Below are 17136 nucleotides of genomic sequence, written 5' to 3' on the forward strand. Positions count from 1 at the left end.
AACAATTCTGCCTGGGGGCAAAGAAGTGGCTTTCCTCTGCTCAGGTAAGATGCACAGAGCACCTGCATTGCAGGCCAAGGACTATGGGGACAGCTGTGCCTGTAGCCCCTAGATCTAGCCACTTACCGACCACCTGAATGCACAGTGTGGTGCACCAGACATGCAGCTAGTGTTAATAAATTGTCACACTCAAGAAATGCTCTGTTGGAAGCTCTGAACCCACTAAGTGGAACATCACAAGATTCCCATCTTGTATTAATAGTTCTGAGTCCATATTCAGGACCTAAACAAATGTATCCACAAACATAATCTTGTACACTTTTCTAAAGTTATAAAGGGAGAGGTTTTACAACAGTCATGGCAAAAAAAATGTTTAAAATTTTTTTTAACAGATGATAAACACATCCGAGCACACACTGCCTATGGAAAAACATGTTGGAGGAAGCATGATCACACATTTGCAGGCATGTGTTGATGAGCAAGTACCCTTGCCTGTCAGATGGTATAGCTTTGAGTCTCCTTCCTCCAGCGACATTGCGTGGAAAGTGAGATGCACCAAATGTGTTTGTGAGGCTGAAAAAGCACCAAAATCTGCTCTCCTGGGCACCACTCACATTATCATTGAGCAGAGTTCAGAGGAACTCAGAGGGTGGACACTGGATGCTTCATTCATTCAGCAGACATTTATTAAGCAATGACTTGCTATGATCAGGAATAATGGTGGCATTTCACATGTCCCCAAAACTATTCAAACTTGTGACTTAATACTAACTCTTGATTCTTACCATCACTCTGTAAGGCAAGTAACCCATTTCACAGCTAATAAAAACTTTGGCAAAGGTTACACAGCCAGTCACTGATGGTATTAGGTATAGTTCTAGAACCTGTCCTGCCAAATGCTAGGCTTTACTGATTTTCACATTCCCAAATGGGACATAAATATATACAATGGAGATTATGCAGTACAGAAACTCAGCCTCCAAAGATAGCTTAGATAATACCCACTGAGAACTCTGATTGTATGCCAACAGAATCCCATAGAGAACACAGTGAACAGGGATCTTGCCCTACAGAAATTAAAGGTCTCAAAAGACAGCTCAGCTATATCCTCATGCCAGGCACAGTGGCTCACACCTGTAATCCCAGCACTTTAGGAGACTGAGGTAGGAAGATCACTTGAGGCCAGGGGGTTGAGATCAGCCTGGGCAACATAGCGAGACCCAGCCTCTATAAAAAATAAGAAATAAAAAAATTAGCCAGGCATGGTGGTGCATGCCTCTAGTCCCAACTACATGGGAGGCTAAGGCAGGAGGATTGTGTAAGCCTTGGAGGTTGAGACCATAGTGAGCTGTGATCATGCTACTGTACTCCAGCCTGGGTGACAAAGTGAAACTGTGCCAAAAAAAAAAAAAAACCAACAACAATACACCCACAGACAACTATTAAGTGCAAACAAAAATCACAAGAAATGTCTTTTACCTGGGCAAACCTGCCCTGTGCCAACAGATTTTGACTTGGGTTTTGAAGGAGAAATAAACTTAGGAAAGTTGGAGAATGGGATATGGAGGAAAGAAACAAAAAGCAGGTGAAGGAGTATGAATTATTTTTTCAGAAAATTTATGAGAAGCCATAGTCTAAATTTAAAATTTGGTAGAGTAATTGTCCAATTCACACTTTTAACATCTTGATGGCATGTTGTGATGATGTTCTCATCACAGAAGGATGATGGCTGAGTTACTCATCTCTCCAGGCAAGCGTAGAGAGGATTCTTCTACAATTTACTCTAAGACTCTTGTTAGAAACAGCTGTTTGCAAACCAGGCTTCTATTTTTCTCCTTCTGAATGCTACCACACAGCAGGTCAAATCATTTTTAATAGCAAGAGCATATGCTAGTCATTCTTATGCTTGATCTGGGCAGAGTTTTACGAAATATTCTGTTTTTCATTTTTCTCCTCAAATCTCCCCATCCAAGATAACACTAATTTTCTGAATTGAGGCAAACCACGTTGAAGTGTGTGATAATTCATCCTAAATGTTTTCTCACCCAAGATGCTACATTGTACACTCTCCTTGATTCACTCACGCCAAAGACTAAAATCCATGAATTGCAGATGGGAAATATAACAATATTTTTCAGGTTCTACCAATGTATTACCCACCTATTATGAGGGCAAAAATAAGGAACTTTCTGATATCAGTTCTTAAATGACAGGTAAAGAATTGAAGGATATCCTTAAAATTAATGGACACAGCTCAAACAATTAAGAATGACTCCTTAAGCAATACATCCAACTGCTAAGGAATCTAAGTCAAGGGTTGACAAATTTTTTCTCTAAAGAGCCAAATAATAAATATTTTAGGCTCTTTGGGTGGCTTTCTCAACTACTTAACCCTGCTGTTGAAGCAGCCAGGAATAAGACATCCACAAATGAGCACGGCTGGGTTTCAAAAAAACTTTATTTAGAAAATCAAGGGCTGGTTTGCATTAGGCCCATATGCTACAGCTAGGCCCATCCTATTCTAATTTACTAAATTTTGATTTTTGGGTGTGGGGTGAGGGCATCGATTTGAACCTTATTCGATAATATTAAATCCTTCGGTATTGAGGGGCTGTGTCACAGCAACGTCTACTAACATTTTTCTTGTCACTTAATTAAACTCCTACTTAATATTGTCTGCAAGAATGAAAAACTAAAAAATATATCTTAGCCTGGAATGTGAAGCTAACCATGTCCCTACTGGGGTCCACTTTTCCAACGTCACACCTTGGTTGAGCTAAGTGCCATAAAAATGTCCTGGTCAACAGCTCATTCTCTGCTCTCAGGAAGTTCTGCTGCTCCCTCTTGATGTTTTCTCTGCTAGGATTTGACCCTGGGATGATTAATATTGAGTGTCAACTTGATTGGATTGAAGGATGCAAAGTATTGTTCTCGGGTGTGTCTGTGAAGGTGTTGCCAAAGGAGATTAACATTTGAGTTGGTGGACTGGGAAAGGCAGACCCACCATCAATCTGGGTGGGCACCATCTAATCAGCTGCCAGCATGGCTAGGATAAAACAGACAGAAGAACATGAAGGACCAGATTGGCTGAGTCTTCTGGCCTCCATCTTTCTCCCGTGCTGGATGCTTCCTGTCCTTGAACATCAGACTCCAAGTTCTTCAGCTTTTGGAGTCTTGGGCTTACACCAATGATTTGCCAGGGGTTCTCAGACCTTCGATCACAGACTGAAGGGTGCATTATCAACTTTCCTACTTTTGAGATTTTGGGAGTCAGACTGGCTTCCTGGCTCCTCAGCTTGCAGATGGCCTACTGTGGGACTTCACCTTGTGATTGTGTGAGTCAACTCTTCTTAATAAACTCCCTTTCATATATACATCTATCCTATTAGTCCTATCCCTCTAGAGAACCCTAATACAGCCCCCACACCCAAATCATTTACAAAACTCCTTAAAATCCTGGATAACAAACCTCTCCAAATTCATTAAGCCTTCTACGGTCATGTAATATTTTCCTACTCTCAATTTCCACAGTATTTTTCAGGCTGAAGTTTATGGGATATACAACAACCAATTCTATGCATGTCTCATTCCAACAGGAACAACAGTATTTCAGAACAAACTGTCCAATGCACTGTTAAATCAACTGAAGTAATAGTGTAATCCCTTCCAAATAGATGGTACTCAATATATTTTGTGAAATAAATGAAGTAATGAATTAATCAATGAAGAGTATTGTTGTGGGAAAAAAAGAGAAGCCTACAGGTAAATGTGATTACAAATTCCTATTTCTAACCTCTTCTGGTCTATTTTGCTAAATGTTTCATTTCCCTAATACACTGCATTCCAAAAGTTTTCTCCACCTGAGTCATATACTAAACAGCTTGACTTTTGACTATCAGTAAAGAAACTCTCCCTGCATGTCATCAAAGAAAATGAGCCCACAAGCATGAGCTATGCCCATTCTCTGCCCTCATAGAACACAATTTACCCACCTTGGCCACATCCTTCTCATTTTATCACCTCTTTCCTGTCCCAGAATCTCAACCTTCCTCTCCTGCACAGCATGCTTGACCACACAACTTCAATCTCATCCATCTCAAAAGTGAAAAATTCAGCCTCTGATTACTGGATCACAATCTCCTGCCTGCCTATGTGACTTTTTCAACAACAGGTGCAAGCTCTGCTGTGTTTAACTGTGTAGTATTAAGGTCCCATGTTTTGTCAACTGAAGCCAGTGCAATCAAATCACTCTGCCCATGGCAATGCCTGATATGGTGGTGATTCAGCAGTTGGATTCTCTGTTGAAGTGGACAGTCCCAATCATTCCAAATGGCACTTCCATTTTCAGGGTGCTTGCTAATGTTAACCCATCTATCTGGTCCCTACTATCAGCTCAGATAACCCACAAGGTAGAGCTCAATGCCTGGACATGATACCAAGTCTCCGTCACCTGACACTGTCAGTCCTTGCTCACGCTTTTTTTTTGAGACAGGATCTCACTTTGACACCAGGCTAAAGCGCAGTGGTGCAATCAAGTCTCACTGCAGCCTCCACCTTCCAAGCTAAACTGATCCTCCCATCTCAGGCTCTGGAGTAGCTGGCTACAAGCACATGCCATCACATCTAACTAATTTTTTAACTTTTTTAGAGATGGGGTCTAACTGTGTTGCCCAGGTTGGTCTCGAACTCCTGGGCTCCAGCAATCCTCCCGCCTTGACCTCCCAAAATGATGAAATTACAGGTATGAGCCACTGCGCCCAGCTACACTTTCATCCCTAAAAATACGAGCTGCTTTTTCGCTCCCCATAAGTATTTCACACCTGCCTACTGTGTACTTCCCACCTGTCTTCTCCTAGCCAACACTGCAAAACGTCAACCTGCAAAATGTCAGCTCCTTCTGGAAGGTTCTCCAAATTCCCAAGTTGGACTAACTGCCTCTGTCATTCTTTAACAGTTCCCTTACCAGTACATTACACTGAAGTAGTATCATATTTCTATCCTAAAAAACTAGTAGAATTTAGAGGCATTCTGTATTCTAGTAGAATTTAAGTTACTAGCTTCTTATAGAATGTCCATTAGTAGCAGTCAGAGATCCTTTATCCTTTGCCTTATACCCTAGCAGTTAGCCCTGTGCCTGGTATGTTCTACAGAATCAATACATAAATGCATGTCAGTCAAATTCAACCAAATGCATGAACAGATAAACAAGACAGATGTAATGTTCTTTCAAACGTGAAAACACTGTGGATTCCCACTGGAGGACTAAATACCGACACTAGCATGAAAGGGCAGCTTTGTCTACTCTTGGGAAGCCAATGAAAATGTTTGCCAACATCATTTGAACATAACTACCTTGTAATAATCTACCATGGCCAGTCACTACAATTTTTTTCTCACAATAAAAGTATCAATTGCTCTCTGAAAGCTGTGTTATTGCATGAAGGAAAGGGATGTCAAAATCAGTGACTGTAAGAAGCAATTCATAAGTGACATGGACTCAAGCCATGTGTTTGGCATTTGGCCTTAAGGTAAGGAAAAAAAAATGCCCAAAGAGTAGTGCCTTCCATGCAGCCATCAGGGAATTTTAAAAGCATTTCTCTGCACATGAAAAAATAGTCTATATTCTTGAACACTCTGGAAAATATGATCTCCCACCCCCACACTTTTGCAGAAGCCATCTATAGAGTTAATTTATCCATTCCATTGACATTTATTACTTGCCTGTAGGCAGAGAAAAAGGGAGGGAGGAAGAGCCTCCTTCAGGGTGACCTTGACTTGGGAGAGGGATGGAAATGAAGCCAGACCTAGGAGTTTAACTGTTCTGTTCTAAGAATACAGGAAATCTTGTAGTATGAGGAAAAGGCAAAGAACTCTAAATTCAACTAAAAGAAAATCTTAAGGAAGTTATTCTGGTCCCATCTAAGAGATGATATTTTAGGAAAAAGGGAAGAAATACTCACAGGGAGAGAAGGAGACAGAAGGAAGAGAAGTCTGAGAAGTGTTCACTATTTGTATTAGTCCATTTTCATACTGCTATGAACAAATACCCAAGACTGGGTAATTTATAAAGAAAAAGTTTTAATGGACTCATAGTTCCACATGGCTAGGGGGCCTCACAATCATGGCGGGAGGTGAGAGAGAAGCAAAGGCACATCTTACATGGCAGCAGGCAAGAGAGCGTGTGCAGGGGAACTGCCCTTTATAAAACCATCAGATCTCATGAGACTTACTCACTATCATGAGGACGGCACAGGAAAGACCCGCCCCCATGATTCAATTACCTCCCACTGGGTGCCTCCCATGACGTGGGAATTATGGGAGCTACAATTCAAGATGAGATTTTGATGGGGACACAGCGAAACCATATTAGAAAAGGATGCTATTTTAAACAAGGTGTTAAATCCTGTGATTACTCTGTGTCTGCATAAACCATAGGTGTGTGCTTGAGTTTGCAGCTTTAGAGAAGAAGATGACTTGACATTCAGAAGCCTACTTCCCATAACTAGAAGGAAACCGCATCTTCCTTTTAGGGCATTGTATTTTAACAATGTTTCACTGTGAACTTGAATTCAAATAAGTTTGACAAAAGGATCATAGTTTGCAATAGAGCGGTGGCTGAGACATTGTGTTAAACATTCATGGTATTTCTAGAATGCAAGCAAAACATTTCTAATATATCAAATACATTTCTTTAAAAAAGGAAATTCATGGAGTAGCTCCTGACATGCTTGCAGGGTTGTGTGATAAAACTGGGGATCCTAACCATCATTCAAGACCCTTGAGGCTCCCTTTCTGACCTATACCTCTTGTGTCTCTGAGTCCTGGTGAACTATCTGTGAAAAATGTGATGTCTCTCCTTCTCTGTCCCATGAAGCCTCCCTGGAATTGTCAGTCAAGGGTCACCTCTCCCTGCTCTGAGGCTCCACAGCCTCGCATATGTAACTTTCTTAAGTAACTATTACTCTCCAACCACTTCTATTATTGTGATTTATGTACACATCTCCTCCTCGGCAGCTGCTAGGCTATTTTGGAACTGAACAGGCACTAAGGGAGAGAATGAATGAATGGATGAACTAGAGCGTGGAATGCAGCCTGGAACTCCAGTCTTTAGAGATGCTGGCATCTATAAAATGGAATAAAAACAACTCTCTCCACAGAGGCTATAGTGTCATGGAAATAAGACTGAAACACCAATGAGATGGAGCAGGGATCCCTCTTAGGGGCCTGCTGGGCTCCCCCAGGCATGGAAATAAATAAAAATCTTGAGTTCTTTCAAAGAAAATTTCAGGCACCTAGCTAGCTTTGAAAAGTAAATGAGCAACTGATAAGCAAGAAAGTAATCATAGAGTAAAGTAATAGACAAGGAAGTTAGAGCCATAAAATGTTTAGTTCCCTATAATAACTAAAGATAACACTTTAACATATGTCCCAGCGTTGTTTTTCAGAAAGTGGACTCCTACCAAGTGGAAAATGCCATCTGCTGGCACCTAGGCTCCAGGTAAAGAGGAAATGAGGACTGAACTCTGACTGACATTCTTTGTCATTCCAAATTTCTTCCCAAGGGGCCTGAAGAAAGCCATGTCCACAGGCCAGATATCATGTTTGTTTTCGTTGACCCCAAGTGTTCAGATAAAGCTTCACTTCCATAACCAATTGCAAATCAGGGAAGCTTTGAATCCATTTATGACCTGTGGGTGCACCTCTTTGGGATATCCTGCCTTTTTAGGTCAAACCAACGTATAACCTCCATATATTGACTTATGCCTTTGCCTGTAGCCCCTGTCTCCCTGCCTTTAAAAACCTTTGCTTGCAAACCACTGGGGAAGTAGAATCTTAAGTGAGAGCTGCCTCATTCTACTGGCTTGGAACCCTGAAAATAAACATCCTCCTTTCTCCCATTGCAAAACCTCAGTGTGGATGTTTGGCCTTACTGCGCTGGGTGAGTGGACCCCAGTTCAGCCCGGTAACACCAAGTCTTCATATATTAGAAAGACACATTTCCACTTTTTACTACTCTTAAAATAACATGGCACACAGAGAAGCACTGAAAGACTGATAGTTTACTGGGGTTATTCCTGTTCAGATTAAACACACAGGTTCATTAATTGAACCCACATTACATATTGATCATGTGTCCTGCACTGAGCGAGGTAACAATGGGACCCAAAGGAAGGGGCTGGAAGGAGGTCTGAGCAGCCTAGGAAGGTCATCCAGATGTACCTAACAGGCATTTTTTTGTGCTAGGTGCCAGGTAACAAAAGGTGTAGGAGACGGTTCCTGCCCCTGGGTACTCAGCCTGTCGTAGGGCTCCAGATGTGCACATACAGATGTAAACAGAGGCATAAGGCTTCATAAGCTACCTGCAGCCCGGGGGACAGACTACAGTGGACTCTTTCTCTTTGCCTCAGGCATGGTGTAATTTGGCCTTACTGAGCTCCCTGTAGTTTGCAGGACAAGCTATTTGCTGCTTCTCCTCATTTCCAGCATGACAAAAGAGAACAAGGGGTTGGAAGGGCAGAAAGAGATACAAGGAGAGTAAGAGCAGATGCACAGACCCACTGGTGATCCCCTTTCTAGCTGTGGCTCCTTTGCAAACATTCCTGGGAACCCCTCAGCCAAGTGAGGCTCTCCTTCCCTTGTGCCAGTAGTATCTTGTGCATGCAAAATGTCTTGACATTCAGAAGCCTACTTCCCGTAACTAGAAGGAAACCCCATCTTCCTTTTAGGGCATTGTATTTTAACAATGTTTCACTGTGAAATTGAATTCAAATTGCACTGAGTCTTCCCAGGCTTCATGCCATCATTGCCATCATCTACCCACCAACTCACTGGTTCAACATGACTTCCTTCAGGGCAGACATCATGTTTTATATTTACTGTTGTGTTGGGCCCAATGCCAGATACATAGAAGATAATCAATATTTCTAAACAATTTGACAGATAAAAACATTCCCTGTATTACCCGTTCATATCTTTGCAGGTAAACTGTGATTCACCCTCCCCTCTTAGCTAAGGTATCATCTCTTCTTGTACCTTCAACCCATATCCACTGCAGATTTGGCTGGGGAGTCCTAACCCTTAGCACAAATATACCCTTTTAGGTATCATATCACTTTATAAAATGGGGCATGTTGTATGTCATGTAATATCTGTCATATAAGGTAGACATTAGATATGTATATATTAGACACTAGATATGTCTAATGTATATGGACATTAAACATTAGATATGTCTAAGTACATTAGATATGTCTAAATGTATATATTAGACATTACATATGCCTGTCTTATATTGGCAGAGCATACACTGTATAAGCCAGTAGCTGAGTCTCATCGAGTATCTCCAATGACTAGCATAATACCTGATCCACCATGAAAATGGCTCAGCTAATGCTGCAGAAAAAAAAGTTTTGAAAAGAAGTGTCAGCTCAAAATACTACTGTGTGTTCACATAGGCAGAATAATGGTCTCCCAGAGATGCCCTTGTCCTAATCCCTGGAACTTGTGACCAGGTTACACCCTATGGCAAAAGAGACCTTGCAGATTAAGTTCATGATCTTGAGATGTGAAGATGATGTGGGATTATCCAAGCGGGCCAAACATAATTTCAAGGGTCCTTATAAAAGGGAGGCGGGGTGTCAGAGTAAGTGAAGGAGATGAGATTATGGAAGCAAAGGTTGGATACAGGCAGGGAGGTTTGAAGACGGTGAATTGTTAGCTTTCAACATGGAAGAAGGGGCCATGAGCCAAAGAAAGTGGGAAGTCCCCAGAAGCTGGAAAAGTCAAGGAAACAGATTCCCCTCAAGAGCTTATAGAAGGCCCTACTGACATCTTGATTTCAGACCAGTGAGATATCCATTTTGAACTTCTGAGTTCTAGAATTGTAAGTCATAAATTTGTTTTAAGCTCATAAGTTTGTGTCAATTTGTTACAGCAGTGACAGGAAATCCACACACAGGGGTAGAGGAATTTTTGTTTTAATCAGTTACATTACATGAGGCTATATTTACATGTGGAGATACATACTTTCATTCTAATGTCTTGACATAGGACACGGGCTTTTAAATTCTGTGGGAACCAGAACAGAAATGGTCACTTTGGCCTTCCAACTGTCTAATCTCCATGACAAAAGGAAGTCCTATCTATTGTAATGTACCAGCATTTCTCACCTTTATAGATCCCGTTACTTCCGCCATGAATTTCTCCTTTGGAAGACACTTCTTCTACATGTGCTCCCTGGTCCGACGTGAAGTAGATGAGGGTGTTGTTAGCCAATTTCAGCTCATCTAGAAGGTTCAAGATATGCCCTGGAGGGGAAAAAAAGACTCCATTAAAAAATAATGCATATTCACAAAGCAAAGGAATATGGTTGTCCTACTCAATGGGTGGCTAATTTCTCAAGGTGGGAAATAAATGTTCTTACATATTGGAGTTTATGCCAACATGAGGTGTGATGCAATCAAGACTGGCCGTGGCTAGGTTCTTAGAACAGACACCAAGATTCATTGACTTGAGTGCCATTTAGAAGCACCATTTGAACATCTGGGTATCATTAAGTGATTCTGCAGGGAGACCTGAGAAAGTATTCTAAAAGTACCAGGTTCATTGATGGAGAGCCACTTGGAGGCAGGTGCCAGAACAAAGGGGCTGAAAGGTTGCTCTTAGCAGCTAGTGTTGGCTTTAAGGCTATAAAGAAGTCTCATTTTTCCTTGTTGGATGGGAAAACTAAACCAGTGATGTTCCTCTTATGTGAACAAATATGTATTTGGACATTTTATGATGAATATCCTCTTTTAATACTTATGGTAGATACCCAAGTCTAAACTGTCCCTCACATGAATCTCAGTATTCCTCATTGATAGAGGAATAGCCAGGAGTTATTCCCCAAGTCCAAACTGTCCATCACAAATATCAAAATTCCTCTTGTCCTCACCTTCTTTCCCCAAAACTAACATTGTATACCACCTCCAGATAATCCCTCAAAAAATAATAGTAGCAATAACAATAACAATAATTGCTACCATCTGTTAAGCACTGTCAACGTGTAGAATATTTTATTACATATTCTCTTGTTTAGACCACACTGAACCCTGAGTAAACAGTACTGGCTTCATTTTAGGGGTAAGAGCAACAATGCTGTAAAAGGGCAACTTGTTCAAGTAGGAGAACCAGAAAATAAGAATTAAAATCTGATTGAAAACTCAAAATGCTCAAATCCTAAACAGGTCAGTAGATAGACTAAGTGAGACTCACAGAGGAGTAAAAAGTACACTAGAGAAAAAAAAATCTTATGAAGATACATCCTGAAATACCCGTGGATGAAATGGAGGTGGTAAAGAAGATGATAGCTGCTGTCTTCTTCAAAAGAATGCAGGAGGAGAAGAAATGAGTATGGGATATAGATTCAACAAGATTAGTCAGGAGTTAATAATTGTTAAATATGGGTGAAGGGCATATAGAGGTTTAATTTTACTACTCCATTTCTTGAATTTTCCACAAGAAAAATAGAGGAAAGTTGAAGTTTGAAGGAGTGGAAACACGGACTTTCTGATTGGGAAGTTATCACCCAGCTCTCAAATCAGAAGGCAACGATGGGCAAACTTGAGGTATACAACGTACAGTTTCCACAGGACTCTGCATAGTCATATGCTGCTTATTGAATTTCATAAGTCAGTGCATATTGCTAGGCTTCAATTGATACATTAGATCCTGATTCCACTTCGTAATGGTTGAGTGCTAAGAGTTTCTAAGCCTCATCTCTCCCTCTTCTGTTTGTGCCATGCAGGCTGATAAGAAATCCTGGGTGCTCCCTCATTCACTGCCAGTGGGAGGTTGGAACTATGCAAGCCCCTGTCTGCATGCAAGAGATACTTATCCCAGCTCCAACTCCTAGTCACCATAAAAGCAGAATCTGTTTCTTTTCCATGCTCTCTCAAGCTATTTTTTGTACTGGTTTAGTACCCTGCTGTATTAGTCTGTTCTCATGTTGCTAATAAAGACACACACGAGACTGGGTAATTTATAAAGAAAAAGAGGTTTAATTGACTCACAGTTTCATGTGGTTGGGAAGGTCTCACAATCACAGCAGCAGGCAAGAGAGGGAACCAGCCAAGCGAAAGGGGAAACCCCTCATAAAACCATCAGATCTCGTGAAATCTATTCACTACCATGAAAACAGTAGGGGGAAATTGCCCTCATGATTCAATGATCTCCCAGCAGGTCCCTCTCACAACACGTGGGAATTATTGGTGCTACAATTCAAGATGAGATTTGAGTGGGAACACAGCCAAACCGTATCACCTGCTCTCCTCAGAAAGCCATATTATACAAGTAAAAAACCTTTTCATGTCCTCTTTAGTGTGTGGGTGCTGTCACTGGTCTCAAGATGGGAATCAAATTTTGGGTGGGCTCTCAGTCACACTACGATGTCCACAACAATTGATATTCTACAATGGCACCAGGCATTCTCTGCAGTAGAAATAATTGAATATAGTTTTTGGAATACATCCTACCCAGCAGGTAAATCACACCCTGTAAAGCCAGATCCTTCACTCAAGGTTGCACTCACACCTGCTTGGTCCAGAAAAGGGTAAGGAGAAGGAATGCAGAGTGAGTTGCCCACGGAGGTGGCAGAGATGATTTCTGATGGAAAAACAACACCCAAGTCATTTGTGGCAAGGCATATTTTTGCTATTTGATTGCAAGTGCCATGGGCTAGAGTATGTTCAATCTTTCTCAATTTTTAACTCAAATGATAAACATTCCCAGAACCCACACCATATATGTAAATGTCATACTCAGAACCAAGGAATAAGACACCCGAGGGCCATTTTAGCAATTTGTCTCCCATGATAAATCATGATCAGGCAGACATTTATTGTGGTGTTATCTGGTGCATCTAAGCAAACCACCTGTGCACTCAGGCTTGGGGTTGTTTGGCTGAGACGCTAATTCAAGCCTAATTACTTTGAAAATGGTAATTAGCTTAATGAGTTGAAATAGAAGGGAGCAATAAGGCACTATAACCCCTGTTTATACATTGAAAGAAAAATGTCCCCTTTTGCTCATATAACAACCTCTGTGTAAAATAACACATATTAGGCAGGTGGCAGAGGACTTAGGAATTTGCTTCCATATATTGTAGTTAGTATTAGTGAAGGGCATGAGACCATTCACCTTCCTTTGAAACAAAATTCATCTTTCTATACGTAGAAGTATCTTCGCACAAAATGCTGCGAAGAAATTTCCTATAAAAATGTGTCTCCCATGATAATTCATGTGCACACAAAAACCCACACACAAATATTTATACCATGTCTATTTATAATTGCCAAAACCTTGGATGCAACAAAGCTGCCCTTCAGCAGTTGAATGGATAAGTAAAGTATGGTACATCCAGACAACGAAATATTATTCAGAGCTAAAACAAAATGAGCTATAAAGGTATGAAAATCATGGAGGGATCATAAATAGACATTTCTAAGTGCAAAGAGTCAATCTGAAAAGGCTACACACTGTAGGATCCCAGCTATAGGACATTCTGGGAAAGGCACAGCTATAGAGACTGTAAACAGATTGGTCCTTACCATGGGCTTCACAGAAAGGAGGGATGATAAGGCGAAGCACAGCGGATTTTTAGGACAGTGAAACTACTCTGTATGATCCTGTAATGGTGGATCCATGCCATTATACCTTTGTCCAAACCCATAGAACCCTAATGGAAACTACAGACTTCAGTTAATCACAACATATCAATATTGGCTCAATTGTAACAAATGTACCAGATGAATACATAATATAAATAATAAGGAAACTGTGTGCAGGGGAAAGAGAGTGTATGAAAACTCTGTACTTTCTGTCCAGTTTTTCTGTAAACATAAAACTGCTCAAAAATAGTCTATTCTTTTTGTTGTTTTTGAGACAGGGTCTCACTCTGTCTCCCAGGCTGAAGTGCAGTGTTGCAATCATGGCTCACTCCAACCTCTACCTCTTGGGCTGAAGTGATCCTCCCACCTCAGCCTCCTGAGTAGCTGGACTACAGGTGAGTATCACCATGCCTGGCTAATTTTTTGTATTCATTGTAGAGATGGGGGTCTCGGTTTGTTGCCCAGGCTGGCCTCAAACTCTTGGGCTCTGGCAATCCTCCTACCTCAGCCTCCCTCTTAATTTTTTAAATGCCTCTCGAATGCAATTTTGATTCCTAGACTTCCTCATGCATTCGTTCAACATGCATTTATGATGTACCTGTCTTACACAGGCTATGTGATAAAGGCTGGGTTGCCACAGAGTTTTCAGGGATAGCTCTTATCCCCAAAGCCAAGGCCAGCTACACCCTACTTACAGTTTCTCCTCTTGCCTATTTTTAAGTCCAGACAACTTTACAGCTGCATTTATTATACAGATTCTCTCAATTGAAATATTCTACATCCTTCCCCATCTTAATACTTCTCCCTGGATATTTCCTACAAATTTCAATATTTCAAATGACCATGATAATTAACATGTCCTCATCAAAGTTTATTCTTCATTGCCTAGAGTGATCACTTTCATTAAAGGTGCCCTCTACAACTGGGCTGGGATTAGTGTAAGAGAAAGTAGCTGAGGCTGCCATGCATATATGCATGGTAGAATATTTAGCTCAACCTGCTGAGAAATGGTTAGATTTCTAATTTCCTTTTCGTCCTCTCTTTCCCAAAAGATGCAGTCTGGATCCTGTACTACTTAGGTCTTAAGCCAGAATCTCATTTGTAAATCCCAGAGCCCATTCGACATTTAATTTTTTATAACATTGATCCTACAAAGGTCTAACATATTTCCCTCCTAAACATTGTGAAAATCTCCCATGAGAACAAATGCTGCTGTATTATTTTTGCGTTCAGAGCAATCTATTGCAAATCAGAGGTCTACAAATATTATTTTTCAGTAACGTTCTCAAGACATAATGATACCGATTTATATAGAATGATAGTTTTGAATTACCTATGGTGAGCTGCAGTATACCTTATAAATAAAATGTTTCTCCCTTTGTTTTCTGAATGAAACAGATCAGAAAATAAGCCATTTCAAGAGCACTTTGTTATTTAACTGGAGATAACAGGAACAAGCTTATCAAAGTGAAGGCTTCCTAACCAGCCTTTTTGTAGTCCTAAAGAAGAAAACTTGGAAATGAAAAAATCTAGCTTCTTTCTCTGTTAAGTGTGGACGTGGGTTGCAGAGGAAGCCTAAATTCTAGAAAGTTCTGTCATTCCATTTATTCATCCCACAAACAAGCACTAAGCTACTATTAAGAGTCAGGCACTGAGCTACACAGCGCAGAGAGAGAGAAGAGTTTCAAACATGGATGCAGAATGCGAGGTCTTAGGTGAGTGAGGTGCCATAGCATAGGACTAAGGGCTAAAGTTCTTGCTTCTAGGTCCTGACTTAAGCAGACTTGGTTTGAAACCCAAGTTCCTGGCTTCTCACTGGGATCCTCTGCCACTAAGTCAGAAGAAATAATGGATAACAGTAGGGGGTTGTTGTGGAAGAAAGAATGAGAAATTCCAAGCAAAACACTTCATCCTAGACTGGCCCTACAGGGAGTGCTCCTTGTTCCTTAACTTTACAATGGAGTTAGAACCTCAGCTTGCCTCTCTAAAGCCTTGTTATTTTAGTTCATTTCACTTTGCCTTTTCTTCTACAAGGTAGGTACACTCAGACAGAATACTGGAGCAAAGTGCTATGAAGTCACTGGTTATACTTTTGGAAGCATTAAGCTCATTAAATATAATATAGATATGTTTTATATATATAACACACATATATATGTATATATTTTTTATAATATATGTGAGTATATTCAAACATATTTATATATAAACACATATATAATTTTATATATGTACATATTATATATAATAAATTTATGTTACAATTTTATAAGTATACATGTAAAATTATTATATAATTATATTTTTATATTTAATTATATACTTATATTTTATAATTTATTTATATTTATATAGTTACCTATAATACATATTAAAATGTATATATTATATATAATATATTTTTAAAAATATATATATATTATTGCACTTTAAGTTCTGGGGTACATGTGCAAAACATGCAGGATTGTTGCATAGGTACATACATGGCAATGTGGTTTGCTGCCTCCATCCTGCCATCACCTATATCTGGCATTTCTCCCCGTTATCCCTCCCCAACCTCCCTACCCTCCGCTCTCCCTCCTCTATTCCTCCTCAACAGACCCTAGTGCGTGATGCTCCCCTCCTTGTGTTCATGTGCTCTTATCGTTCAACACCCGCCTATGAGTGAGAACACATGGTGTTTGATTTTCTGTTCTTGTGTCAGTTTGCTGAGAATGATGGTTTCCAGATTCATCCATGTCCCAGGAACTCATCGTTTTTTATGTCTACATAGAATTCCACGGTATATATGTGCCACATTTTCCTTGTCCAGTCTATCATCGATGGGCATTTGGGTTGGTTCCAGTCTTTGCTATTGTGAACAGTGCCGCAATGAACATACATGTGCATGTGTCTTTATAATAGAATGATTTATAATCCTTTGGATATATACCCAGTCATGGGATTGCTGGGTCAAATGGAATTTCTATTTCTAGGTCCTTGAGGAATTGCCACACTGTCTTCTACAATGGTTGAACTAGTTTACACTCCCACCAACAGTGTAAAAGTGTTCCTATTTCTCCACATCCTCTCCAGCATCTGTTGTCTCCAGATTTTTTAATGATCGCCATTCTAACTGGTGTGAGATGGTATCTCAATGTGGTTTCGATTTGCATTTCTCTAATGACCAGTGATGATGAGCATTTTTTCATGTTTGTTGGCCTCATAAATCTCTTCTTTTGAAAAGTGTCTGTTCATGTCCTTCGTCCATTTTTTAATGAGTTTGTTTGTTTTTTTTTCTTGTAAATCTGTTTTAATTCTTTGTAGATTCTGGATATTAGCCCTTTGTCAGATGGGTAGGTTGCAAAAATTTTTCCCCGTTCTTTTGGTTGCTGGTTCACTCTAATGATTGTTTCTTTTGTGGTACAGAAGCTCTGGAGTTTAATTAGATCCCATTTGTCTATTTTAGCTTTTGTTGCCAATGCTTTTGGTGTTTTAGTCATGAAGTCCT

General features: G+C 40.3%; 1 protein-coding gene across 7 annotated transcripts in view; it reads right to left on the reverse strand.

Annotated features, from left to right (window-relative positions):
• Positions 1–17136, reverse strand: part of STS (steroid sulfatase) — a 527011-nt gene that overhangs the window by 364200 nt on the left and 145675 nt on the right. For all 7 annotated transcript variants that reach the window (XM_064364536.1, XM_064364537.1, XM_064364538.1 and 4 more), the window contains one exon: positions 10170–10307. In XM_064364536.1, coding sequence (XP_064220606.1) covers positions 10170–10307 — 138 coding nt within the window. The remainder of the gene's footprint in view (positions 1–10169; positions 10308–17136) is intronic.

Source organism: Aotus nancymaae, unplaced genomic scaffold, assembly GCF_030222135.1.
Source record: "Aotus nancymaae isolate 86718 unplaced genomic scaffold, 86718_ANA_hifiasm-v0.15.2.pri h1tg000058l, whole genome shotgun sequence".
NCBI classification, from domain to species: domain Eukaryota; kingdom Metazoa; phylum Chordata; class Mammalia; order Primates; family Aotidae; genus Aotus; species Aotus nancymaae.